The sequence below is a fragment of the Carassius carassius genome, chromosome 20 (genome assembly GCF_963082965.1).
Source record: "Carassius carassius chromosome 20, fCarCar2.1, whole genome shotgun sequence".
Lineage (NCBI taxonomy): Eukaryota > Metazoa > Chordata > Actinopteri > Cypriniformes > Cyprinidae > Carassius > Carassius carassius.
Window position 1 is genome coordinate 32,844,191 of NC_081774.1, and position 26,401 is coordinate 32,870,591.

General features: G+C 37.5%; 2 protein-coding genes and 2 long non-coding RNA genes across 7 annotated transcripts; 2 read left to right on the plus strand and 2 right to left on the minus strand.

The window, feature by feature from the left end:
- Nucleotides 1-510: 510 nt before the first annotated feature.
- On the plus strand, nucleotides 511-6,065 carry LOC132095901 (uncharacterized). 3 transcript variants are annotated; one of them, XR_009422521.1, is made up of 11 exons: nucleotides 511-589; nucleotides 2,596-2,625; nucleotides 3,323-3,444; nucleotides 3,565-3,597; nucleotides 3,723-3,812; nucleotides 3,921-3,992; nucleotides 4,460-4,548; nucleotides 4,636-4,738; nucleotides 4,934-5,033; nucleotides 5,246-5,653; nucleotides 5,914-6,065. XR_009422521.1 is itself a non-coding variant. In XM_059500997.1 (10 exons), exons 2-10 carry the CDS (start codon nucleotides 2,619-2,621, stop codon nucleotides 5,407-5,409), a joined length of 780 nt encoding a protein of 259 aa, XP_059356980.1. In that variant the 5' UTR covers nucleotides 511-589; nucleotides 2,596-2,618; the 3' UTR covers nucleotides 5,410-5,907. The 3 variants fall into 3 exon arrangements, 2 of the variants coding, with proteins under 2 accessions (XP_059356980.1, XP_059356981.1); XM_059500997.1 differs by lacking the exon at nucleotides 5,914-6,065 and having other exon boundaries at nucleotides 5,246-5,907; XM_059500998.1 differs by lacking the exons at nucleotides 3,565-3,597; nucleotides 5,914-6,065 and having other exon boundaries at nucleotides 5,246-5,907.
- A 633-nt stretch (nucleotides 6,066-6,698) lies between these two features.
- Nucleotides 6,699-7,999, plus strand: LOC132095902 (uncharacterized). 2 transcript variants are annotated; one of them, XR_009422523.1, is made up of 3 exons: nucleotides 6,699-6,767; nucleotides 7,531-7,645; nucleotides 7,795-7,999. It is a non-coding gene; the product is annotated as an uncharacterized LOC132095902 (long non-coding RNA). The 2 variants fall into 2 exon arrangements; XR_009422522.1 differs by lacking the exon at nucleotides 6,699-6,767 and adding an exon at nucleotides 6,960-7,244.
- Nucleotides 8,000-9,436: 1,437 nt separating this feature from the next.
- On the minus strand, nucleotides 9,437-26,285 carry LOC132095904 (uncharacterized). Its single transcript, XR_009422524.1, has 4 exons — nucleotides 26,257-26,285; nucleotides 9,987-11,181; nucleotides 9,726-9,827; nucleotides 9,437-9,608 (listed from the first exon to the last, which is right to left on the minus strand). It is a non-coding gene; the product is annotated as an uncharacterized LOC132095904 (long non-coding RNA).
- Nucleotides 13,907-17,085, minus strand: LOC132096933 (uncharacterized). The gene is made up of 6 exons (XM_059502618.1): nucleotides 16,911-17,085; nucleotides 16,585-16,677; nucleotides 16,442-16,507; nucleotides 15,017-15,112; nucleotides 14,198-14,483; nucleotides 13,907-13,971 (listed from the first exon to the last, which is right to left on the minus strand). Exons 1-6 carry the CDS (start codon nucleotides 16,995-16,997, stop codon nucleotides 13,907-13,909), a joined length of 693 nt encoding a protein of 230 aa, XP_059358601.1. The 5' UTR covers nucleotides 16,998-17,085.
- Nucleotides 26,286-26,401: the final 116 nt, after the last annotated feature.

A 26,401-nucleotide genomic window follows, 5' to 3' on the forward strand; every position in this document is an offset into this window, starting at 1 on the left:
AACAGCGCTGGTCAATTTTTATAAACCGAAGCTGCTAAAAATGCTAAAAAGCTAAAGCTATGGCTGCCCCACACTCTGACATTCCTCAATGTATCAATTCAAATGAGACAGAGAACAGTAACCAATCAGAGGAGCAGAGTCAGTCACCTCACTGCCATATGCAAATGAGCTCCCCACTCTGCACAGACTGTGTGTCCATACAGTACCCCTCTGACATCACAACTGACTCTGCAAGGAAACACTATAAGCAGAAACTTCTCAAAAGACAACCCAGAAACTCTATGCAGATTCATTTAAAACTGGAGACTTCTGCAACCTAATTTTCTTCACTGATCATCCCAGCGTCTGGCATAACGCCATTATTAACCATTACCCCTCTGTAAAGAAGGAAGGCATCTGTAATGGCTGGAAAGTCAGAATACACACAGATTAGACTTTTAGTTATTGAAATATGTTCTCAGGGCAGCATTGCATCTTATTGGTTCTCTCAGTCATCCAATCAGCGACAGCAGGAGGCGGGACATGGATTATTTGAATTTTTTTTCTCAGGACGCGGGAGAATCACGCTAAGGAGATCGTTGCAGTTAAGGTAATGTTATGTTTTCTGTTGAACTATATTTGATTATTACATTAAAATGTCAAGATAATGAAGTATTTGGAATTTAAGTTAAGGTAATGTTGTGTTTTATGTTGAACTATATTAGATTATTACATTAAAATGTCTAGATAATGAAGTATATATAACAAGTAAGGTTAAAGCTTAATTTTTCTATCGAGCTGTTATTTAACTAGCTAGCTAAATAATGTAAGTAAGCTAACTCACAACATTAGCTAGCTAGCTCTGAGAAAGGATAATAGCTAATGTTAGCTTATATTCTAATATCACTTTTACTGGCTATAATAGCAAGTTAAGCTGCTGTCATTGCACAATTTTGCTGTGGTATTGTTGCTATTCCCAGAGCATTTTGTCATAGCTATATACAACAAAATGCTTAGCTGCTCTTTAGTGCATTTTTGATGCATATATTCTAATACTGGTCTTAGAGCACCTTGTCGTATTTAAATGCAACATTAATTTGCTGCTTTAAGGGTATTTTTGCAGCATAAATTCTAATACTGGCTTCAGGGCACCTTACCGTATCATGCAATAAATTGCTGCTCTCAGCGCATTTTTGTTGCAGATATTCTAATTCTGCTCTCAGGGCACCTTACCGTATCTCCATGCAATCATTTGTTGCTCTTAGTGCATTTTTGTTACAGATATTCTAATGACACCCTCAGGGCACCTTACCGTATCTCCATGCAATCATTTGTTGCTCTTAGTGCATTTTTGTTACAGATATTCTAATGGTGCTCTCAGGGCACCTTACCGTATCTACATGCAATCATTTGTTGCTCTTAGTGCATTTTTGTTGCAGATATTCTAATGACACCCTCAGGGCACCTTACCGTATCTCCATGCAATCATTTGTTGCTCTTAGTGCATTTTTGTTACAGATATTCTAATGACACCCTCAGGGCACCTTACCGTATCTACATGCAATCATTTGCTGCTCTCAGCGCATTTTTGTTGCAGATATTCTAATGACACCCTCAGGGCACCTTACCGTATCTCCATGCAATCATTTGTTGCTCTTAGTGCATTTTTGTTGCAGATATTCTAATGACACCCTCAGGGCACCTTACCGTATCTACATGCAATCATTTGTTGCTCTCAGCGCATTTTTGTTGCAGATATTCTAATGACACCCTCAGGGCACCTTACCGTATCTCCATGCAACATTCATTTGTTGCTCTTAGCGCATTTTTGTTGCAGATATTCTAATGCTGCTCTGAGGGCATCTTATGATATTAGATCTACAATTGGCAGCTCTAAGGGTATTTTGCAGCATAAATTCTAATACTGTACTCAGGGCACCTTACTGTATCTCGATGCAACCTTAATTTGTTGCTCTCAGCGCATTTTTGTTGCAGATATTCTAATGCTGCTCTGAGGGCACCTTACCGTAACTCCATGCAATCATTTGCTGCTCTTAACGCATTTTTGTTGCAGATATTCTAATGCCGCCCTCAGGGCAAATTATGACATTAGATCTACAATTCTACAATTCTACACTACTTTGAAGTGGCAAAAATATATAAATAGGAAACTATAAGTATGATGTTAATGTAGCATCTGTTTAGGATAATGTATGATCATTTGGGCTTTATGTTGTAGGGATTCCTTTAGTATATCTATAAGTTCACTTATAGTATATTTGCAGTACAAAATAAAACTTAAATCTAAACTATTTATGTACTCAAACTTTACTACTTTTACACTTAAAGTATACATAAAAGTATACTTTTATATACTAAAAAGTGGGCCAATTTAGTCCCAAGAAATATTAAAGTAGTACACTTTATACCACTAGTGCATTGGTATTAGTATACTTACTATGTAAAATATACTTGGGAAATGTATTTGAACTTTACTGAAGTTTATTTAATAAAATTAACTTGAAGTATACTTTATTTTTTGCTAAGGGTAGTCATAAGTATCCCATTTACTGCTTCAGGAGAAATACATGTTTTTATTTTTTGTCTTTTGTCTAGTTTGGAAAACTTGACCAACCCAAATGAACAGTAAGTTATTCTTATACTATTTTTTTTCCTAATACATTTTAGTCATATTTACATCATCTGCATACATAATGATATTGTTTGCGTAATTCGCATATTTACATCTGACCAGGTACAACACATACCGGTACTTTTTTTAGTTGGTGTTTTTAGTATGATCATATACATGGACAACATAAGGTCCTGGGCCAGATGCAGCCCTTGGAGTGTTTCAATTACATTTATGTAATAGGCCCATGATGAGGCTGTAGTCCAAAAAGTACCAAAAATCAGTGAAATACTGTAACATGAAACATCATTGGGATGGCATTCAACACAACTAGGCTATGTATAAATTGTACAATATGTGGCCCCTGACTTGCTTCATCATAGTACATGTGGCTAAAACGGTTGCCCATATTCTCTAGCTGCCCATTTTAAGCTTGTGTGACATCACTAACTCACAGACAGAGAGCTGTAGGGAAGTTAGACTACATATTTTGATGTTTCTCAACAAAAAACATAGAAAACTGGGCAAAAAAGTTGCTAGTCTATAAAATGTGAATTCTAGTCACCAGTGAAAAAAAACGAAGTCACTGAATTGCCAACAATACTTTACAGTAGTTTTGTATGCTACATGTACTAGTTGATTGGATTAAATTTGTGCCATTAGCCTAAGTAAGATTACCTATTTTGGGACTTAATTTCTTTATCCATGCAGTCTTAGAAACACTGAAGTCCCAAGGACTTCATCGTGAAGATGTCCTTGGGACAGTTGGGCCTTTTAAAATCTTTCTGGGCAGTTTGGAGGCCCTTGTAGGCCCATCTGAACTTCCAGATGAGGTAATTTTCTATTTCTTTTAAAAAATTATAGGTTGTATAACTGTGTCAACTTTTCACTTCAACTTGACTCTATTGTGACTTATTGTAGTTTATATATTTGTTTATGTATTACTTCCTCAGGTAATGGATGCCCTATTTTACATAATCAGCAGGGTAACCCATACCTTTATAATACTCTCTCTCTCACACACACACACACACACACACACACATATACATACATCAAATATAGATATATCATAATTTAATGACTTAAACCATTTCTCTCCCTCGCTTAGAGCCAGCCTGGGACAGAGCCCATAAATAGCCAGGCTATGCGCCTGATTTTGGAAGGCAGCTCCAGGGCCAGGAGCACTTATTTTCTAAAAGTAAGAGTTATGTGCCTGTTTAAGGTTATTGTTCAGTGCTACAGAATACATTGGGTGTCAAGTTTGTGTATTTGTTTGTTCATTAATGTTTTCTTCATTCCCTGTCAGAAAAACATTCTTAAAGGAGCCAGTGCCATCTTCGGGCCCTACTTGGTGGGAGAGTGCCACTGGACCCTCTTTGTAGGTTGCTGTTAAGTTATGTAGAGACTATTAGGCCCGTTTCACACCGGGTGTGTGGTGTGAGCATGTCAGCTGCGTGGCGTGTCCGTTTTTATTTCGACTCCCATCTTAACAGGTTAGAACTTGCACACCGCCTGCGTGACACGCACATCTTAAAAAACGAGGCCGCCGCAACGCTGCATCAGAGACACTTCTGGTAAGCAAAGACATAGAAAACGCCATGCAGCTGCCAAGCAACAGACACGCGTCGTTCATGCCATGTTCCCGGTGTGAAATGGGTCTTATGCGCAAAATAGCATCACACATTAGTTATCATTATTGATGCTATCGTGCCATTCTCATTTGTGTTGTATGAGCTGTTTGTGGTTGACATTTTAAAATTTCAATGATTTTCAATACAGTAATTTCAAGATTGGTTGAAACTGCCCTTCAGACCTTTCTCATATGCTTTCCCATCTTCTATATAGCATTGCAACTTGAAAGAGGGAACTATTACATACATTGACTCATTGGGGGAGCATCCACAGCGTTGCTCCCAAATCATCGAAAATTGGAGGTACACAGTTTTTGTATTGCACTATAAAATGAGGTAATGAAAACTCAGTAGAGATCTCCTTCACAATTATATTTTCTAATCTTTCAGCTTATTTGCTGCTAGCAGAGACTGCCAAAGGCCCTGGAAGTTCATAAACAGGGACCATGACTTGCAAAATGACTCTGTGTCATGTGGAGTGTTCTCAATAATGGTACAATTTGGTCATTTTCTGCATAATGTTTCTTTTGTCTTTTGAAAATATAGATATTTTTAGTTTTCACTTTAACTAGAGCAATTTTGAATGGAAGTTGCAGATCAAATATTAATGGATCTTGCCTGCTCTATAATGTTCAGTTATTATAAGTGATGTTATTTAATTAAAATAATCTTTCTGTTGCTCTTTTAGTTTGCAGAAATGATCCTCCAGGGACAACAAGGTCACCTCCAATGCCTCCCCATCTCCCAAGAGAGGAAGAGACTTGGGATTTTGTTGTTTAAATCCCTTGGTAAGTAGTATACATTTGTACATATTGAGCTCTGCTGGCTAACTGTCGCTCCCTGCATTAAGTTCAAGTCACTGATGATTTGGAGTGATAGCTTTAACTAGTAAATTCGGAGGATGTCACACTTTGAACTAGTTATGGCTCTTGAAATATGTGAAGGTTATGGTTGCTTTTAATGTGTTTGTTTTATCCAAAGCATTTGTTTTTTTTTTCAGATAGTTCAGGCATTTGTACAGTCTGCTACAAGAAGATGTCAGGGAAGAAAAAGGCAAGTGCTAATGATATTTTATCTAAAGCAACATTCTGCTGTCAGATTAAAGACAAGTACACATCAGACGATTCTTTTGTCACAGATTGGTCCAGGGAGTCATTAACATAATCCGTGGGTGAGGAGTGAATCGGCAGTTAAATTTGTGATGACCAGGGGTCACATGTGAAGTGTCATGATGTGTTGATAAGCCAAACTCCACCTCATCAGGGACTGGGACTTAATTTGAATGACTCCCATGACTGGTCTGTGACAAAAGAATCATTTGATATGTACTTGGCATAACTATTTATCATGCAAAATCTTTTGCAGGAGACATGCTCATTCTGCTCTACAGAAAAGAGTCCAAAACCAGGTAGGACAACACACACACAAACAGACAGGTTTGTTTACGAAGGCTACTCTTAGTTGGCCCCAGCGTTGTTACTGATGTTAGTTGGATTGCAGTGGCTAGACATACTGTATTTCATATTCTATTTATGCACGTTACATTAAACAAGCAATGTAACGTTTCATACAGTGCCCAACAAATTTGTAGGCACCCCTGTTGAAGGTGACTGAAAAACTTATTGAAAATCGCAATTCCCAATGTAGATTCTTTTCATGTTTTAACAGAGGCAGAAACAGCTGAGATGGAGACTGCAGAGGCAGTTGAAGGTAAAACATGTATTTCTGAGATTTTATTCAGTTACTCACACACCCTTTGTTTCCTCAGAGTAAATTTTTTTTTCACGTCTCAATAGCAAAAACGAAGGTGGAGGTTGTTGTAGGTAAACAATTAATTATTTTTTTGAGTTATACAGGGTCATGATTTTTATTTATAAAATGTGAATGTCAATTTGACTTCCTGTCTGCTATGTGCAAATGATGCAGAGGAAGAGGAGGAGACAGCATCGGAGAAAATGGGTACCGGTATATAATATTATGATACTGTACTTTATATTAAATACTGTACTTTACATACAGTATTTTATATTCTTTTCATGCACGTTACATTACACAAGCAATTTAATGTTCCATATAGCACCCAACAAATTTGTAGGCACCCATGTTGAAGGTGACTGAAAAACTTATTGAAAATCACAATTTGAGAATGTCATATATTTCCAATGTAGATTATTTTCATGTATTAACAGAGGCAGAAACAGCTGAGTTGGAGACTGCAGAGGCAGTTGAAGGTAAAACTATATTCTATCTAAACATGTAAGGTGGATAAGATGGACTGATTGTTAACTTGCTGGCACACATATACAAAGTTTGGCTCAAATAAGATATTTTGTAATCCGAGTGAGTATAGAAAGGGCAGACTACACTATACTATTTATACTTTATGTGGTGTTATATGGACCTGTGTCTGCAACAATAACATTTAACAACATGTGTGTGTATTCTTTATTGAAGATGGATTCTATGTGGATAGCCTGTTGAAGGTGTTGAAGGTTGAAGGCATCTTCAAAGAAAGCTAAAAGGTTGGTAATGCTACGACTAGAGTTGGGTTGGGTGGGTGTTCCTTTTTATATGACAAATTGACTTGATAGAGGCAAGAGTGCAGATAAAATCAGTAAAACGTGCGTTATGTGCCTAATGCAAAAACAGGTAAAACTACAAACTATGTAGAGTAGAGTAATGAGTAATGGCTTATTTGTCAAACAATATGATGTTGTCCACTTAAGCCTCATGGTTTTATAGATGATCTTTGTCTACAGATATGTTGGTTTTTGATGTTCACAAAAAATGATGTGTTATGATTGCACAGGCACTTTGTTTCAGTAGAGGAGCTGCAGAGGAGATGCTCTGCACCAGAGAAATTCTCTGGTCACCTCATGGTGACTTATTTGAGGAAGGCAAAGGGGGAAAAAAGGAGCTTGTGAGGGAATTGAAAGAGGCAGAGGTGCATCTGAGTCCGTATGGCTCAAACACTAAAATGTGCACCAAACTAGTTGAAGGTAACATATATGCAGTCAGAACTAGGCGATTTCTTATAGGTGTACATTCAAACAGATTCCCATATTATTGAATTAGGTGTCCCACCAAAGGTTGTAGAACTGCAAGTTTTAGAATGTCAGCCATGATGGAGGCATAAGTAGCCTAGGTGAATGAATGAGGCATAGGCAAACAAATTCCAATGACCATACAGTTTAACAAAATGTAAACTGTTTAGTCACCAAAATATAAACTATGTTAGTAACATGTTAATGTCTCATTTACTCATTTGCTCCTTTTATGTCACAGAGGAGTGCCAAGGTCTTGCTAAAGACCTAGGATATTTGACCAAGGAAATACCCTTCAAAATCATAGGCAAGCAGCTGGCCGAGTGAGGCTTCAGAAGAGAGGATCATGACTTGTGGTAAAATATGCATACAGATATCTTTTTCCTTCCACTTTTTAAGTCTTTCTCTTTCTGAATTGGCATAATATTGCTATGCCAGTGCTTTCATTCAATTTGTAATTGTACTGTTTATAATGTAACTTGTCTCAGATTTCTTTTGTTTACAGTGCTGAACTCGATATAATCGAACAAGTGTTGGGTGAAAACATGGACATGTATTCAAAGGTCACACACACACTTGGACCCCAAGTATGCCAGGTTGTGTTTCAGATCATCAGAGAGTGCCTTGTTGCAAAAGCAAGGGCTCTAGAAAATTGAATTTTGACACTATTACACTGCAGTTGACTGTTCACTGTACTGTACTATTCATTGTTAAATCAATGCAAAAATGCAATTAAACAATATTTTTTGGTTAAATCTGTTTATTATTATTATTTAGCGCTTGTATCTTCTTGTTTTGCGCTTTTTGTAAAGCTCTCGTTTGGCTTGCTCTATCCGCTGGCGATAAGCATGAAGTGCATGTATTTTTCGTTTTCTTGACACAATTCCAAAACGATTGAAGGCCACTGTGTGTGCCCTCTTCACTGTAGTTTACAGGTCACTACTATACATGTAATTTTCTGATTTGCTCCACTCCAGTAAATCTGTCAGCATAGACTGAAGTTGAACTTGTGCAGTGACATTTGTTGGCACAAACAGATTTTCGTTTCCATCAGTGGGACATGTAGAATGTGAATTGTTGGTAGTTTGCAGGCTGTCAGCAACATGTAAGCACACACACTTTTGACCGTAACTGTTGACAGCACAGGTACAAAAGGCAGGGTCACCAGTAAATACAAATGTGGCACTTACTTCAGTGGAGTGAACAGTAATGAAATCACCATCAATGTGGTACTGGTTTTTGGCAACAATATCTCTAGCCATGTCAATACGTAGCTGTGCAATATCAATACATTTCTGTGCTTCAGTGTATGCGGAGACTATATGTGTGCATACATTTCCCTTATCATACAATCCACAGTCACACTGCATCTTGACTAGATCCACAGTATTCCAAGTTGAATCTGAGTTTGCACAGAGCACATTCCTTGCTCATTTGTCAGGATCTGCTGTCCCACTGTGTTCTTGGCTGCTGTAGATGTTGATGCTGACGAGGAGATCCTCAGTCTTCCTGCGTCTGCCAAGTCGTCCAGCTAGCTACATTAACAAAAGAGCATTTAGTCTGAGGATAACAGGCATTATTGTGTATAAAATTAAATATAGTATTGACCTTTTTAAATCACAGAAATTGATCATTTTTAATTCAATTCTCATTTAATTCCATTCATGCAGGACATGTAACAGAGGACAGTATTGTGAGCATAGAATTAGTCGTTTCAAGTATCTGAAAGATAACATTACCAAATAATATTTGGTAATGGCCTTACCAATAATATTTTTGAATATCACCACATAGCAAGTGAAGAAGTTGATCAACTCTTCTGTTTGCCTCTCCTCTTAGGAACTGGTATTTAAGCCCCAGAAAAAACCTAAAAGGGGAAAACAATAATATACTGTTATGAGTAATTCACAGATTGAGAAAACAATACTTACTCAGTGTTGGGGAGCTAAGATTTTGATATTGGAAACCTTGGAAATGATAACTTAATTTGTAAATACAAAAAAAAAAAAAAAGTTCCAAATGTGACCAGAAAAATTGTGTTCAGTGGCAGACTAGAAGAGAAATGTGCCGTCTAGGGAACCAAATGTTCCCGATCATGAGTTACTTTTTGTTTGAAAAAACATGATTATTAATCTTTGACTACCTCTCTGCCTTGTTGTTGGTGTCGCTGTTGTTGTGCTCAAATAGTCGTCCAAAATTGGCCCATAGCGCTGCATGTGGAAGCCAGTGCACCTTCAGGTATGTTGTCACTCGATTGCTGCCAAGCTGGGCATCAAGGTCATTGCACATGCTAGTGGAAACTGTCACAAAATCTTCCTCCTGAAATCAAACCATACCATATATTATGGTTGCCAGTTTAGAGTACCCAACAAAAACGAAACAAGGGTAATAGCAGATATTGAGACGCATACAATTTTATATATCTATTGTAGTTACCGTTATGCAAGCTTTCATTGAGGTCATGGCATGAATGACGACATGTCTTTTGTCAGGTGACAGGTTCACACCATCTCTTGATGTAACTCAGCGATGTACAGCCTTTAATACACAATATATGGCACTTTAAATGAGGCTCCATTGTTTTTTTTTCAGAAGCTACAGCAGCCATATGATATCAAAATTGTAAATCAATTTATTTACAACCAAACAGAAATGTTCAAAGGACCTTCTTGTGCATTTCTTAAATGCAATCAGTACCTGGAGAACATGAAACCAACAGAGGAGAACTTTGGTTTTGGGGAAAACTTCTCTTATGGCATTGAGCTCTTTTAAGTCTCTGTCGATCATAACTGACCTAGGAAAAATAAGTCCTAGATAATAATATTGCAGAATACTGGAGTATCACAATTTCATCTAGGTAAATGTAGTAAGTTGAACATTGTTTAAGTTACAAAAGGTATTCAGTTATCTCTCAGTATTACAACTCCTTTGTGCTTGTATGGGTATTGGACTTTTGAAAAGAACTGTTCTCACCTTGGGTAAAAGTTTGGATTTCTTGAACAAAGCATGTTCAAGCTAAGCTCAACTATTGCTGAGGATTCCTGGCTCATTATTAGGTACGTAAATGGCACTCCTCTTCCAGTTTGATTGACAAGTACAAGGGCATACAGTGCATACCCATATGATGTCAAACCTTTGTAGGATGCGTCCATAAAAACCATGGGGTGGGGGTTCTCTTGGAGTAGAGCCTTCTGTTGTGGTGTCTGGACAACAATAACCAGTGGCTGGTCTTTTGTCAAAGGTTGAAAAAAGCAAATCTTTTCTTTCAGTTCACCTGTCACCAGCTTTTCCACACTGACAGCATCATTAATGTCCAGCAAAGTGAAGATACGGAGATGGCGTTTACCAACCTTACATCTTCTGGAGTTAGGAAGAAATGTCTGTCATGCTTATCGGTGTAACCCCGACTACATGCCCAATCACTACTTTTTATGACAATCTGTGATATGGATAGACCTTGTGTCAGCCATATTTCGACAAATCCTAACAATTCTGGATTAATTGCATTTTTCTTCCTCTCTTCAGGGTTTGACAAATCATGTCCTGTGTGTGTTAATTGCTGCCGAACTACTACTGCTGTGAAACCAGTCTCCTTTATAAATTTAAACGACACATAGGCTTCACAGGAATTGGCCCTTGTTTCACATGCCTTGCCCATGCTTTTTCCTGTTGGTTTGTTGCCTCTTTCACAGGCATGGAAATAATAATTTTTGCTGCTCTGTTTTGCTGCCAAGAAAAAGGTCTTTGTTTTCTTCTGTAGTTCTTCTACATAGTTCTCCATAAACTCAGTTTTCTTGTCCCCATGAACAATTTTGATATCTGTGGAAACACGGGAATCTTTTTCTATTCTCAGTTTCCTTCGGATGCCCTCGATCCATAGCTGCTCCATAATCTGCAGTTGATATAAACAAAACAGCTTTAAGAAAACAATTTTACAAAACACTTCAGAAATAGACACAGCATACCTGAATCTTACTAGATTAGAAGAAAACTAGTTGTATGTTTGCAAATTTCAGTACTACACAGAAAGTAGCATATGAAGTGTCCTGAGATTTGTGTTATTACATTTAGATACTACATTTAGATAAGGTGCTCTAAGACCAGTATTAGAATGTATATGAGTAGGGATGCAGTAGTATAAGAAAGTGTGCAACTAATGCCCATAGAGCAGCCAATTAATGTTAGATGTAAATCTATCCCAGGTAAAAAAGTAGTATACTTTAGTGTATTTGAAATATGAATGAAGTACATGAATTATAAAACAAGTATTCTTCTACTTGTTGTACTTTATTTAAAGAGTATTTGATTTGTACTTTTTAAAAGTATACTTCAAAAAATATGTAGTTAAGTTCAACTTAATAGTCCAAACAGTAAGTCTACTAATTTATCAGTAATCAAATTATTTTTTAAATGTACTTTTTGAAAGTGTACTTTGTTGTTAATGTATTTTAAATTGTATTGAAGATTTTTTTTTAAGTATATTAAATTTGACATACTTAGAGTGGCTATTCAGTGTACTTATGGGAAGTATATTTTTTGGAAATATATTGTTAGTATACTTTTTTAAAGTGTACTATGTTCTCACTTCATTGGAAGTGTGACTTCTGTACACTTTATACAGTACACACTAAAATAAGTGTATTTCTAGTGGCATATCAGAGTACTCTCATAAAATATGTTAAAATACAAAAATGTATAGTGGTAATTTAGTGTACTTTTAGTAAGTACGTTTATTTGTAATACAAAGTATAATTTATTAAAGTGTACAATGATTTCCCTTCATCTGTAGTGTAATCTTAGTACACTGTAAACAAAGTGCACTAAAATATAAGTGTACATTTATTAGCATATCACAGTACTGTCATAAAATATGCTAAAATTCAAACACTTTTAGTGGAAATTTAGATATTTATTAATTTACTGTAGCCTACTAATGGAAAGTGTATTGACATTGTTAGGCTGATTTCTTAAAGGGTCATATGCTACAATGCTGCAGTGAGTAAGACAAGCTCATTTTGTTTACTGTTACATCTTGTATTAATGCACAAACACTTGATTGACAGAAGGGTCACTTTATGTAACAGGTAAAGAACTGTAATTCTTTGTACAGATATTGTATTTACAAGTCAATTCAATAGGTCTCAGGAATTCTGGGACTTCTTGGCAGTATTCAATTTTCTTGATGCCACATTAGTCTCGTTCAATGTTGTTTGGCAGAGGAATAACATATACCTTCTCCCTGGATTCAACCATGACACATTTGCGTGTCAATGACTCTGAGTGCAATATAGTGTATGCCATCCATCCAGACACTTCATACACAAAGCTTGATGCAATATTAAGTGTTGTGTCTCTGCACAGCTTCCTTCCAGACTTAACAAGCTCCTTGACCAAAACACAGTGTGTTGCACCAGAAACGACCAAATTCACAATTCTGACTAATGTGCCATTCTGCAACTCAACAACAGAGTTGATTCTTTTCTGTAGGCGGTTGTTTGTGTCAGAGTGATACAGTATTCCATTCACAATGAAACGGTTGTAGCAGGAGGCTTGTTTCACTCTAACACCTAGTAGGTCATCTATTGCAAGCATGTGTAAAACCGAGACATCTTTCTGTACTGATTTACCAAAAACTCTGACATGGGCACTGATCTGAACTGATTTGTCAGTTAAACAATTTCTCCCCTGTAGTTCATAGAAAAGATCTTTGACATACTCATTGGCATTATGCATAACTGTTGCTCCTTTCTTTGTGAGACTCCTTTCCCTAAGGTACCTTTTCATTATTTGGACAGGGACATGAGTTGTGCCATTGAAATATGTCAACAGGGTACCGTTAAAAGATTCAAAGGAAAATGTGGATGTGGCCCACAATGGTCCCCAGTTCCTCACACTCGCAGCCAAGTGTGTCATGAGGTGCACATTAAATGACACATTTGCTGTGCCATATAACCCCTGAAACTCCCTGACAAATTTTTTCAATGCCTGCTCGGCAATCACCACCTCTGCCTCTCTGATCCTTTCTTGCAGTAGATGATATACTGCAAAAACCAAAAGGAAAAGATGATTCCAGTATTTTCTGGGGAGGATGCCATTTAAAACAGGCAAAGCATAAAACAAAAGAAACGACCTCCACTCAGACGCCTTCCAGAACTTTCTTTCTTGCATAGATCGTGGTACTCTTGTGATCTCAGTTGGTGGTGAAATTTTTTTAAGCACTTCGTCGATCTGCTCAGTTTGGGTGCCTATGTACCAACCATGCTGATGGTTTGTGGAATCTAACCACAGAGAAGTCAGCTGTCTACCAACAGAGGTAAGACGGGGTTCAGGAATAACATATGGATAGGAGCCTCCACCTCTGTGGTAACAGAAGTCACAGCCATAAATGCCATTAAACTGTTTCTTATTTTGGAGAAGTGGCCTTGCAACTGAATCTGCACTACATACAAGTGCATGCACCTTTGAAGTGCAACCATCTCCCCAGGTGATCCCATTACTTTGAAGTTCCTGTAGCTCTTTTACAAATGGAATTAGGAGAGTCTGTATATTAGGCTTGCTCTCTCCAAACCAAAGACAAGGAACACATATGTTGTTCTTCCTCTCTGTAGGGTGTAGCTCTATGATTTGGCACTGAATAGGCCATATTTGGCATCTAGAGCTTTTAAAAACAGGGATCCCATCACTGTTCCAGATCAGACTGATGTCATCATCACCTATTTCACCACTATCTTTAAGCCTCCTATACTCCCCTCCACATTGCACATCACAAATAAAACCTGGAGTTGATGTATGTCTTTGGATTTTGATGTTGGGATTTTCCAGAATCTCTTTAATTTGCAAAGACAAACTGATAACCAAAAAATATGAACCCTTTTCTAGACTAGCTTCCACACCAAATTCTGTCTCACACAGAACACACTGTGTCAAACCACATTCTTTTGTTCCAATATAATTTGAACACTGATGGCAGTAGAAATGGGGCACATACTCGCCATATTGGCCATAGGATTTATGGAAGAGATATGAGGTTGCTGGTATCAGTGCAGGGAAAAGTTCATGAAAAATTCTTAAAAGATGGTCCAGAGCAATCCCGGTCAGGTTATGCCTCAGGACGTAAGCCATTAGAAGGAGCAAACTTTGACCTTTGGTAATTGGTGCTCCAGGGTACAAAAGGTCATCTCCACAATTTCCATCCTACAAAATGACACATTGAGATTGAAAAAAACATTCAGTACAATGAACAAAACATTCTCTAGTATTCAGGTTTATCATATCTTGTCAAGTTTCTAGTTATTTAAAAATGCCCTATATGAATGACACAGAACACATTAACTTTGCTCTACTACCTGAGCAAAATCTAACACTAGTAAAAGATTATAATTATTTGTGATATGTTATTTTCTAAATATGATTACACATGAAATGTATGTATTATTCTGGGAACCCTTGGGATCGAGCACTTTTACATATGGGTTCATTTAACCATTTTTAGTTTAGTATTAGTCTCTGATGGGTTTTGATAAATTGTTTTTATTGTGGCCTGCTGAGCAAAATGGAAGTGCCTGACATGAAAATAAAGTCTTTGTAATTCTATTCTATTCTATGGCAGAAGAATGAAATTTGTTGTTCAGATTGTGTCCATCGAGTCATCATAGCAAATCACTTCTGTAAAAGATAAACTAAACGCACAAAGATGGACGATAGCCTATAATTAATTGTAATCTTACCTGTGACGGATTTGGGTTGGGTCTCTCAGCCTCTGGTTCTTGCATGGTCTGATGCTCTCCTATATCAACCACATCGTCCTCAGCAGCTGATCCATTCTGAAGTTTGCACAAAGTATGTGGCAAGTTAGTCACTGAATCTGGTGTTATTTTGGTATTGAGTGGGATCTTAAAACACTAAAAGTAAAGCAACTTGCTCCAACCGCTCCACTCTGAAATGAGAAAAATGTGTGAGCTAGTTTGTTACGTTGTGGGAGTCAGTTCCTCAAAATACAAAATACCAATAAACTAGCATGGTGAACAAATGTGTAATACCTGTGTCCTGACCTGCATGTTTTTTTTTTATTCTGCACACTATTGCCACTAACCTATATGTTACTACTACTAGATATTTTGTTGTACTACACTCTGCCCCATATTGTATTGCACACACAAACACATAGACAGAAACCCACTTTTCTTGGCCATCCTGAGCAATTTGGTGTATGATTTATGTGAATATCATACATTGTTCCATCAAATTGAAATTCAAAGTTTAAGTAAGCAGATCTGGTAGATTTTAAGTTTATACTTAAAGATTTCAAGTTAAAAACAATTAAAATCTGAATACACTATTTCATACAATTAACTTTAAACCTTCATATAATCTCAATGTGAACACTTTCATTAGTATTAACTTTATTTTAACAAGCTTGTTTGCTAACATACTATTTTGTTATCATGCTAACAATAATATGTTATACAGCACCTGCTGTATGAGTGCAACAATATAAAGATTTTATTTGCTCTCAAATCAAGCCGCATGCACCACGTCACCATGATAGTTACTGTCCTAAAACCAACATGAACAGAAATTCTTCTAAATTAGCACAAAACATTAATCAATACTCAATATCCCACTTAACAATAATTTTGCACAAAAAAAAACAATATATTACACTTAATTTTAGCATTTACTCTTCTATTCAAGTGCTGGGAAACAGACATCACAGCCGTTTCAGTTAAACTTAAGTTTGTTTAAATTAAAATAAATCATTTCATAAAACTCAAAACAATGAAACAGATCAGTTTACTTAAAATATATCAGTTATGTGAACTTGAAAGAAAAAGAAAGTGCTAAATACTCATAAAAGTTAATTTGACTGAACTAATTAGTTTAATTTAAGTTTGTCCTACTCAAACCAATTGATTATTTTGAGCGTTAGGGTTTACAGTAAGTTTCCAAACAGACATCAGGTTCAGACATGAGTAGTTACAGGGTAGAACATTACATTCGCCTATAGACTGGCACACAGGCCTACTAATGTCTAGGAAACCATCCAAATGTAAGTAATTCAACAATTGTTGGTCACATTGTTACAAAGTAAAAAAGTAAAGAATAGACAGTTAGGCTATAAGGAATGAATTATGCATTGTCAGTGTCCTGACCTTACTGTCAGCTCTCTTTCTTTTTCCTGCTGTTGGCTGCAGTGGTGCATCATGGTGAACTGGAGGCTGTAAGCAAAACAACTGTCACCATCCATGTCACTGCACAAAATAAAATCTTTACATCATCATATATGCTAGCATACTTCTCTGTCATGACATCCTAAAATTCTGTCAGGGACTTCAACACCAGTGCTGCAAAGGTACTGCTTGTACTGTTTATGTCTTCTGCCTTTTCCCTGAAACAAAAGACAATTTCAAGACAGTATATCATTATCCTATTATTTCCATTATTATTTATTATTAATATTATTAGAAGTACTGCTATACTAGGGCTTTCTTAATATTATTTTATTTATTATTATAATTATTATTAGTATTATTGTAGAAGTAGTAGGCCGACTACAACCATAATTATAAGAAGAAGAACAAGAAAACATATAAAAAAAATAATTATACAAATTATAATTACCTTCCTGTGTCTGTATTCTGTTGTCCTTGGTATTTTCTTATTAGTGACCAATAAGTAGGACTTGTAGTTTGATTGTACAGGTGGCATATTTGAATAACTATTGTTGTGCACTGCAACAGATCAAGATTCAAAAATCAAGACTAAGCAATAGATGGCTACGAATGGACCCAGGAATTGGACCTACCCCCCCTGGATAGAGGTGATTTTGCCAGCTAAACGCAGGCAAGATCCGAAGCCGGTTGCAGCCAAACTGCTGTTCATGGCGGGTAAGTTCTAAAACATTGGAAATATTCGGAATACTCTTTGTAACATTAACTAACCGACTACTGCCATGTAATTAAACGTTACTGAAGATGAAGTGCTTGAAACATGGCGCTTTTCCTTTACATGGTACCTGCTCAACTCGCCTCGACTCTTACGAAAAAAAGTACCTGCTAACAGGTACTTTTTTTATTACCACCTCAGCTAACGTTAGTTTCCAAGCGAGCTGAGACAATACCAAACTTTGTTGTGAAAGCGAAGGGTGGGGTGGGGGGGTCCTGAACAAACCCGCTTTTTTTTAAACAGTTTAGCCAGCGGGGTTTTTTTTTTTGCTGCCTCCAGCATCATTTGAAACAAAACGTGTCTTCTGACTGTGGCAACAACAACACACCTTCTACGTTCTGTGTGTGTGTCGCGTTAGGTCACGGCAGTTGGCGCCGCTTTTTTTACAGTTCCGCGGAGGCTCCAGGCAGAGCTTCGCCGTAGCCTACGTACACACACACATGACGGCTCCACGCACAGACCAGCGCACAAGTATAAACATCAGGCCACTTACATAGGCTGATGTTTATAACGTTACTTGTGTGCTGGTGTGTCCGTCGAGCCGGCATATAAGACGAACAGCCATGCTTTTGAGGAGATACTAAAATCTGCAATGGAAAACGGACGCAGTGTGTCGAGGCGAGTCGAGCAGGTATAATGTAATGGAAAAACGCCATAATTAATAAGTCCTCCTATAGAGAACGCTCCAACCCTAGCGTTTACAGACCCATAGCTTATCTTTGAAGTGTTTGGCTTAGGTTCTAGTGAAGGTTAAACGTTAGCTAGTAACGTTAGTATAATGGAATTCGTCGTCGCTATGCAGTATGACCATTTAATGAAAATTCTTATAATTAGTTAAGACAAAGTTACTAAAGTCATTCGGTTGTTCGGAACAGCATATTTATAAGGTGCAACAGGCTAAAATATAGAACAAATACAGTTGTGTCAAGGAGACATTTTCAATGTACAGAGGGATGGACTCCCGCCATAAGGTGGTTATGGACATTAGTGCCCAATACTGATGAAAGTAATAAAGTACAAATAAATTAAATGACAGTGACATTGCTGTCTTGAAATTATATTTTTTTATTATTAAAAGGTCACATTGAATTTGTATTTTATGTGTCTTCTTCACAGAAAACTACAAAGAAGTAGTCCAGAAGCGTGTCGCTTTCCTCAAACGGGGGGATATATGGTCTTCCAGTCAGTCTGGCCAGGAGAAGAGGGTGGTGAAGCTAGGAATGACTGTAAGTTTGATTTATGACTTAACAGTTATGGAACGATTAGTCGACAATATCGACAAAAAGATGAACACCGAGCCGAGCCAGATAACGAACAAAACATTGAAAAAACATTGACTTCTTTCGGAAAGTTCGATTCAATAAACCGGTTGAAGAAAACGGTTCACCGGTTCTTTTGCGCTCAACACAATGGCGTCATTGGCGATGATTGCCCTTGATTCAAGCCTTCGGTTTACCCGTGCTCATAACATTAGCACAGAATCAGTTCAGAATCAATCACCAAAAGAATCAGTTCGGTTCAGACGCTCTGTGTGTTGGTCTGCTTCACACTGAATCACACATGCACAGTATCATCAGCTCCTCGGTTCTTGAATCGGACACGTCTGACAGAAACGGTCCCTGACTCGAGAACCAATCAATCTTTCATTCATTATCTGGCTCGGCTCGGTGTTCATCTTGAGTTCTCTCTTCACAGCAGTTCAGTCAGTGTACTGTTTGAGTAAATGAATTACTCCGGGATATTGGTTTGTTTGAACTCAGAGAGAGTGTCAGCCACATTAAAAAAGTTAACAGCTTAAGTCATTTGTGGATTAATGCGTATTGGAGACGCGAACAGTTTAAAACGATTCAGTTCGATTTGGTGAACTGGTTCAAAAAGATCCGGTTACATCGAGTGATTCGTTCGCGAACCGGATATCACAAACTGCTTTGTTTTGAACTCTCTCACAACAGACACGGAAGAGAAGACAATGCTGAATAAAGTCGTAGTTTTTGCTATTTTTGGACCAAAATGTATTTTCGATGCTTCAAAATATTCTAACTGATCCTCTGATGTCAAATGGACTACTTTGATGATGTTTTTCTTACCCTTCTGGACATGGACAGTAGACCGTACACACAGCTTCAATGGAGGGACTCTCGGACTAAATCTAAAATATCTTAAACTGTCTTCTGAAGATAAATGGAGGTCTCACGGGTTTGGAACAATATGAGGGTGAGTTATTAATGACATAATTTTGCTATTTGGGTGAACTAACCCTTTAATTTAAAGAACATGCAAGTTACGTGTTATGTCTTGGAATACAGACCTGACTTCCCAGATTACAAATTTGAAAATCAACTTAACTCTGCAATTTTTGCCGTCATTGACTACTGTTAATACTTCTTGTTTGAATTTCACTGATTAAGCAATATGGTAAAAGTGACAGTGGGTTGGTACTGATAAGGGCTGGGATAAAGGATTATTTTTTTTAACAATTAATTTAGCGATTATTTTTCGGTGAATCGATTAATCTAACAAGTCTTTTTTTGTTTTTTTCAGTCCGATTCTATTTCGGTTTGATGCGATTATCGATAATCTCCCCATTAATTGACTAATACCAATTTATAAAAAAGTCCAAAATAAAAGACTATACAAGTGCAAAGTAATGCATTCTTAGTCAGAGGTAGCATTCGATAAAACCTTGAAGCCTTAAACACATAGGCCTAGCTTACTAAAAAAAAAAAGTGTATTTTGTAATTCTTCTTTCAGATGAAAATAACAACAAATTGATGTCTAACATTCAATAAAAAAAAAGGTCACCCAAAATACTTGTTTAGAGCAATTGAAAGAATACAGTAACCAATGTAAACTTGAGGGCTTTAAGCTAATACAGAGAGTGCTTTTCCAACAAAAAATAAATAAAAATTAACAGCGACAGTGGGAGCCAGCAGCCTCTCATGGTGTCCTTCCTGAACCAACAGAATTTAACATTTGTTGAAAACACATAGGCCTAGTCCTAGCTTACTGAAAAAAGTGCATCTTTTAATTCTTCATTCACATAAAAATAACAACAACGTAAAGTAATACACTCTGCCACTCACCTTTTTCTTAAAAAAAAAATAACTAATGTAGGTAACTAGAATTTAATAAATGGAACATTATTGTAAAGTGTACCGATTTGTTATACACCGATTCAGATGTCTCATGAGATCAGTGTTGGACAGATCAGTTGTTTTAACCTTTCATTTATGTGAATCGGTTCAAATGAGTCATTAGTTCGTGAATCAGACATGTCATTATTGGACGTGTAGCCTACGGCAAGTGCTGTGTGATTATCCCGACAGTTTATTTTTTAGCACAACTCACACTCCACGGTAATTCAGCAAAAAAAATATCTCAGAATGCTCCACGTGAAACTTTGTTCGTCCCAGCCCTGGTACGGATATAACTACAAGGCCTCTGGCAAATTGGCGCAGGTACCAATACTGTAACCACAAGACATATTGCGTTTATACATCTGTTCCCCTTCCATGGCGATTGAATATATAAAATTGTGTTTTCAATCATTTATGTAGATTTATTTATTTCATCCACTCCAAGAAATAGTTCTAATCTTCTATCTCTGTTGCCAAGCAACGCAACATATCAGTCAAGAGAAGGGTCCAGTAAGACTGGCTATATGGTCTTATTCACATGAGAATTTGCAGCAGTTGCTTGCAGGGTTCCCACAGGTCATGGAATATTTGGAATATCATGGATTTTCAGGAAAAGTTATATCAGGATAATTTTGGGGGAAAATCATGGAATATCAGGGAATTTTCTTTAAGCAGTTTAAAATTGTCTTGCCAAAATACATTTAATACAAATAAATTTCCACGCAAAATTGGTGTATATCTGGTTAATATCTTTACTGCTTGCTTGAGCAGTTGTGGTTAACCCAACTTCAATTCAAATTTCAATGACCATTTATTCATCTCCCACTCTAAAAAGTAAAAGATGCTTGAACGCTATGAGGGTGATTTGAAATCCTTGGTCAGTTAGTTTATTGCACCATTCATAGTTGGTCATGGAAGTTCAATTTGTTTTTATGGGAAAGTCATGCAATTTTACATTTGACTTAACTTGGGAACCCTTTGCTTCTCTTTACTACACAAGCTAAACTGAACATTCGCCCTACTCCATCTTCACACTCAATAATGGATTTACTGCCCTGTGGCTTTGAGTGAGTGGAGCATTCATGTCAAACATGCATGCTAGCTGTGAAAAGTATGAGTAAGGACCCTCATCCAATCAGAAATAAATAAAAGTTAAACCAGATCTAGCCGTTGTAAAATGACATTTATAAGGTGCTATTTTGTGTCACAATGTGATACTTATTCTTTGTGTCATAATGTGATACTGACCCTGTTTATACTATAACTTTATTTTAGAGCTGCCAGGACTGGTGTCTTCACTCAAAACAGTCCTAAACAAAATGGAAGATTCACCTTTGTCTTCCATGATTTCCAGCCAAAGCGAATCACCGCGCACTGGCAGTCACACTGGCAGTGAAGAAGACATGGTATGACTGAAGGACCTTATACCAATCCTTGTTATGTCTTTGTTATGATTGGGTGCAGAAAGCATACACAAATCTTACAAGATAGCTCGAGTTACTGTTTGTGTTAAAACACTTGTAGCCAAGACACGTGCCAACCTGCCCCATTGAGAAGTGTTTGTAATTTACCTTTTGTGTTAATCTGCTTGTGTGTTTTCACAGGTGTCATTGGGCAACTCATTAGTGCAAGTCCCAAAACGCCTCTATCAGAGGCTGAGTGGGAGGAGGATGTCCCTCTTCACACAGGAACTGGCCACATTGGTATTTTGCAGGGAAACTTTGGCCAAGGCAACCCTCACAGGGAAAGGAAAAAAAGGCGAGCTGAAGGAGCAGCTTGAGCCAGAAAAAACCAACGCAATTATAGGTACAGTAATGTCATAGTTACGAATCCAAATCCATTGTCATGATTGATTGAAATACAATGATTGATGATAATGGATTTGTTAATGTTATACATTGTCTATCCTGTTTTAATTCATCCCCATGTCTCTTTCCTGTTTTCACAGATGCAGTGAGGGAGCGATTCCCCAACACCGAGGTGGCAGAGATCCGGGCCCTTCTACGGAGGAAGTGCAACAATGAGAGCTACAAGGCCTCTAGTAACTCAAGTCAGAGCTAGATATGCAAGTGTAGTAAGTTGTTTTGCCATTGTTCTGTTCCCGGCATTTCAGAGAAAGTCGACTGTTCAAGGTTCCTCCTTTTGCCAATATCTGCTTTTGTGTTACTTTTGTGTTAATAATAAAGATCCTTTTCTGAAATGCAATTTGTAATCTGTTGATTTAATGTACTTGAACTGAATTGTAATATAATACACTTGTAGTGTAATACCAACATTCATGCTAAAGTATAACAAAATGGGGATAAAATTACAAATGAAATGTACTTTCAATTTGTTTCTACCTTAAACTATAATAACATTGCACTCAAAGTACGTGTCTATGATGTTTAGGTTGTAATTGAACTTCACTTCAAAAACATTATTATTGTCATAGTGGCACACTTTAAAAGCACTAAATATAGTTAGGAAGTACATTTGTAGATCACTTGAAATGTTACAGAGGCATACTAAATTAACAGTTTATAGTAATTATAAGTATGATAGCAGTATGCACAAAATGTACTTAAACGCAACTATAATTTGCACTGCAATGCCTTTTAAGTGTATTTCCATTAGAATGGCAATACAATGCAATTGTACTGTTAGTGTGCTTAATTGCTCATGAATCTTGATTTTCATTAGTGTATTTCAGTGCACTTGAAGTTTAAAAAAAGTTGTTCCATTTTAGTATACTATTTACACTAGAAGTGTAGTCAAATAGATGTTAAGTTGAAGTTAATACATAATTGAATACACTTAACTATACTTGGATTTGACGAAAATAGTACAAAATGTAGAAAATATACTTAGTACACTTTATTAAAGTATATTTTTAATAGAATTCTTTTTCACCTGGGTAATTAGGTGCCCTGAGAGCAGTACTAGAATGCTTTGAGCGAAAATGTCCTTAGAGCAGCCAATTCATGTTTCATGCAGATACTACAAGGACCTGATAACAGTATTAAAATGAGAGTAAGAATGCAGAAAAAATGTCCTTAGAGCAGCCAATTGTAGATTGAATGTCATAAGGTGCCCTCAGAGCAGTATTAGTATATCTGCAACAAAAATGCGCTAGGAGCAGCAAATAAATGTTGAATGGAGATACGGTAAGGTGCCCTGAGGGCAGTATTAGAATTTATACTGCAGAAATACCCTTAGAGCAGCCAATTGTAGATCTAATGTCATAATGTGCCCTCAAAACAGCATTATAATATCTGCAACAAAAATGCGCTAAGACCAGCAAATGACTGCATGTAAATACGGTAAGGTGCCCTGAGAGCAGTATTAGAATATCTGCAACAAAAATGCGCCAAGAGCAGCAAATGATTGCACGGAGATATGGTAAGGTGCCCTCAGAGCAGCATTAGAATATCTGAAACAAAAATGCGCTAAGAGCAGCAAATGACTGCATGGAGTTACGGTAAGGTGCCCTGAGAGCAGCATTAAAATATCTGCAACAAAAACGCGCTGAGAGCAGCAAATGATTACATGGAGATATGGTAAGGTGCCCTGAGGGTGGCATTAGAATATCTGCAACAAAAATGCGCTAAGACCAGCAAATGACTGCATGTAGATACGGTAAGGTACCCTGAGAGCAGCATTAGAATATGTGCAACAAAAATGCGCTAAGAGCAGCAAATGATTGCACGGAGTTACGGTAAGGTGCCCTGAGAGCACCATTAGAATATCTGCAACAAAAACGTGTTTACAGCAGCAAATGATTGCATGGAGTTACGGTAAGGTGCCCTGAGAGCAGCATTAGAATATCTGCAACAAAACCGCGCTTAGAGCAGCAAATGATTGCACGGAGTTACGGTAAGGTGCCCTGAGAGCAGCATTAGAATATCTGCAACAAAAATGCGCTAAGAGCAGCAAATGATTACATGGAGATATGGTAAGGTGCCCTGAGGGTGGCATTAGAATATCTGCAACAAAAATGCGCTAAGACCAGCAAATGACTGCATGTAGATACGGTAAGGTACCCTGAGAGCAGCATTAGAATATGTGCAACAAAAATGCGCTAAGAGCAGCAAATGATTGCACGGAGTTACGGTAAGGTGCCCTGAGAGCACCATTAGAATATCTGCAACAAAAACGTGTTTAGAGCAGCAAATGATTGCATGGAGTTACGGTAAGGTGCCCTGAGAGCAGCATTAAAATATCTGCAACAAAACCGCGCTTAGAGCAGCAAATGATTGCACGGAGTTACGGTAAGGTGCCCTGAGAGCAGCATTAGAATATCTGCAACAAAAATGCGCTAAGAGCAGCAAATGATTGCACGGAGATACGGTAAGGTGCCCTGAGAGCACCATTAGAATATCTGCAACAAAACCGCGCTTAGAGCAGCAAATGATTGCATGGAGTTACGGTAAGGTGCCCTGAGAGCAGCATTAGAATATCTGCAACAAAAATGCGCTGAGAGCAGCAAATGATTGCACAGAGATATGGTAAGGTGCCCTGAGGGTGGCATTAGAATATCTGCAACAAAAATGCGCTAAGACCAGCAAATGACTGCATGTAGATACGGTAAGGTACCCTGAGAGCAGCATTAGAATATGTGCAACAAAAAAGCACTAAGAGCACCAAATGATTGCATGGAGTTACGGTAAGGTGCCCTGAGAGCAGCATTAGAATATCTGCAACAAAACTGTGCTTAGAGCAGCAAATGATTGCATGGAGATATGGTAAGGTGCCCTGAGAGCAGCATTAGAATATCTGCAACAAAACTGTGCTTAGAGCAGCAAATGATTGCATGGAGTTACGGTAAGGTGCCCTGAGAGCAGCATTAGAATATCTGCAACAAAAATGCGCTAAGAGCAGCAAATGATTGCACGGAGATACGGTAAGGTGCCCTGAGAGCACCATTAGAATATCTGCAACAAAACCGTGCTTAGAGCAGCAAATGATTGCATGGAGTTACGGTAAGGTGCCTTCAGAGCAGCATTAGAATATCTGCAACATAAACGCGCTAAGAGCAGCAAATGATTGCACGGAGATACGGTAAGGTGCCCTGAGAGCACCATTAGAATATCTGCAACAAAAACGTACTAAGAGCAGCAAATGATTGCATGGAGTTAAGGTAAGGTGCCCTGAGAGCAGCATTAGAATATCTGCAACAAAACCGCGCTTAGAGCAGCAAATGATTGCATGGAGTTACGGTGAGGTGCCCTGAGAGCAGCATTAGAATATCTGCAACAAAAATGCGCTGAGAGCAGCAAATGATTGCACGGAGATACAGTAAGGTGCCCTGAGGGTGGCATTAGAATATCTGCAACAAAAATGAGCTAAGAGCAGCAAATGAATGTTGCATGGAGATACGGTAAGGTACCCTAAAGGAAGTATTAGAATTTATGCTGCAAAAATACCCTTAAAGCAGCAAATTAATGTTGCACTTAAATACGACAAGGTGCTCTAAAACCAGTATTAGAATATATGCATAAAAAAATGCAGCCAAGCATTTTGTTGTATGTAACGTTAGCTATGAAAAAATGCTCTGGGAACAGCAACAATACCACAGCAGCGTAACTTGCTATTATAGCCGGTAAAAGTGATATTAGAATATAAGCTAACATTAGCTATTATCCTTTCTCAGAGCTAGCTAGCTAATGTTGTGAGTTAGCTTACTTACATTATTTAGCTAGCTAGTTAAATAACAGCTCGATAGAAAAAATAAGCTTTAACCTTACTTGTTATATATACTTCATTATCTAGACATTTTAATGTAATAATCTAATATAGTTCAACATAAAACACAACATTACCTTAACTTAAAATCCGAATACTTCAATATTTTTGACATTTTAATGTAATAATCAAATATAGTTCAACAGAAAACATAACATTACCTTAACTGCAACGATCTCCTTAGCGTGATTCTCCCGCGTCCTGAGAAAAAAAAAATCAAATAATCCATGTCCTGCCTCCTGCTGTCGCTGATTGGATGACTGAGAGAAGCAATAAGATGCAATGCTGCCCTGAGAACATATTTCA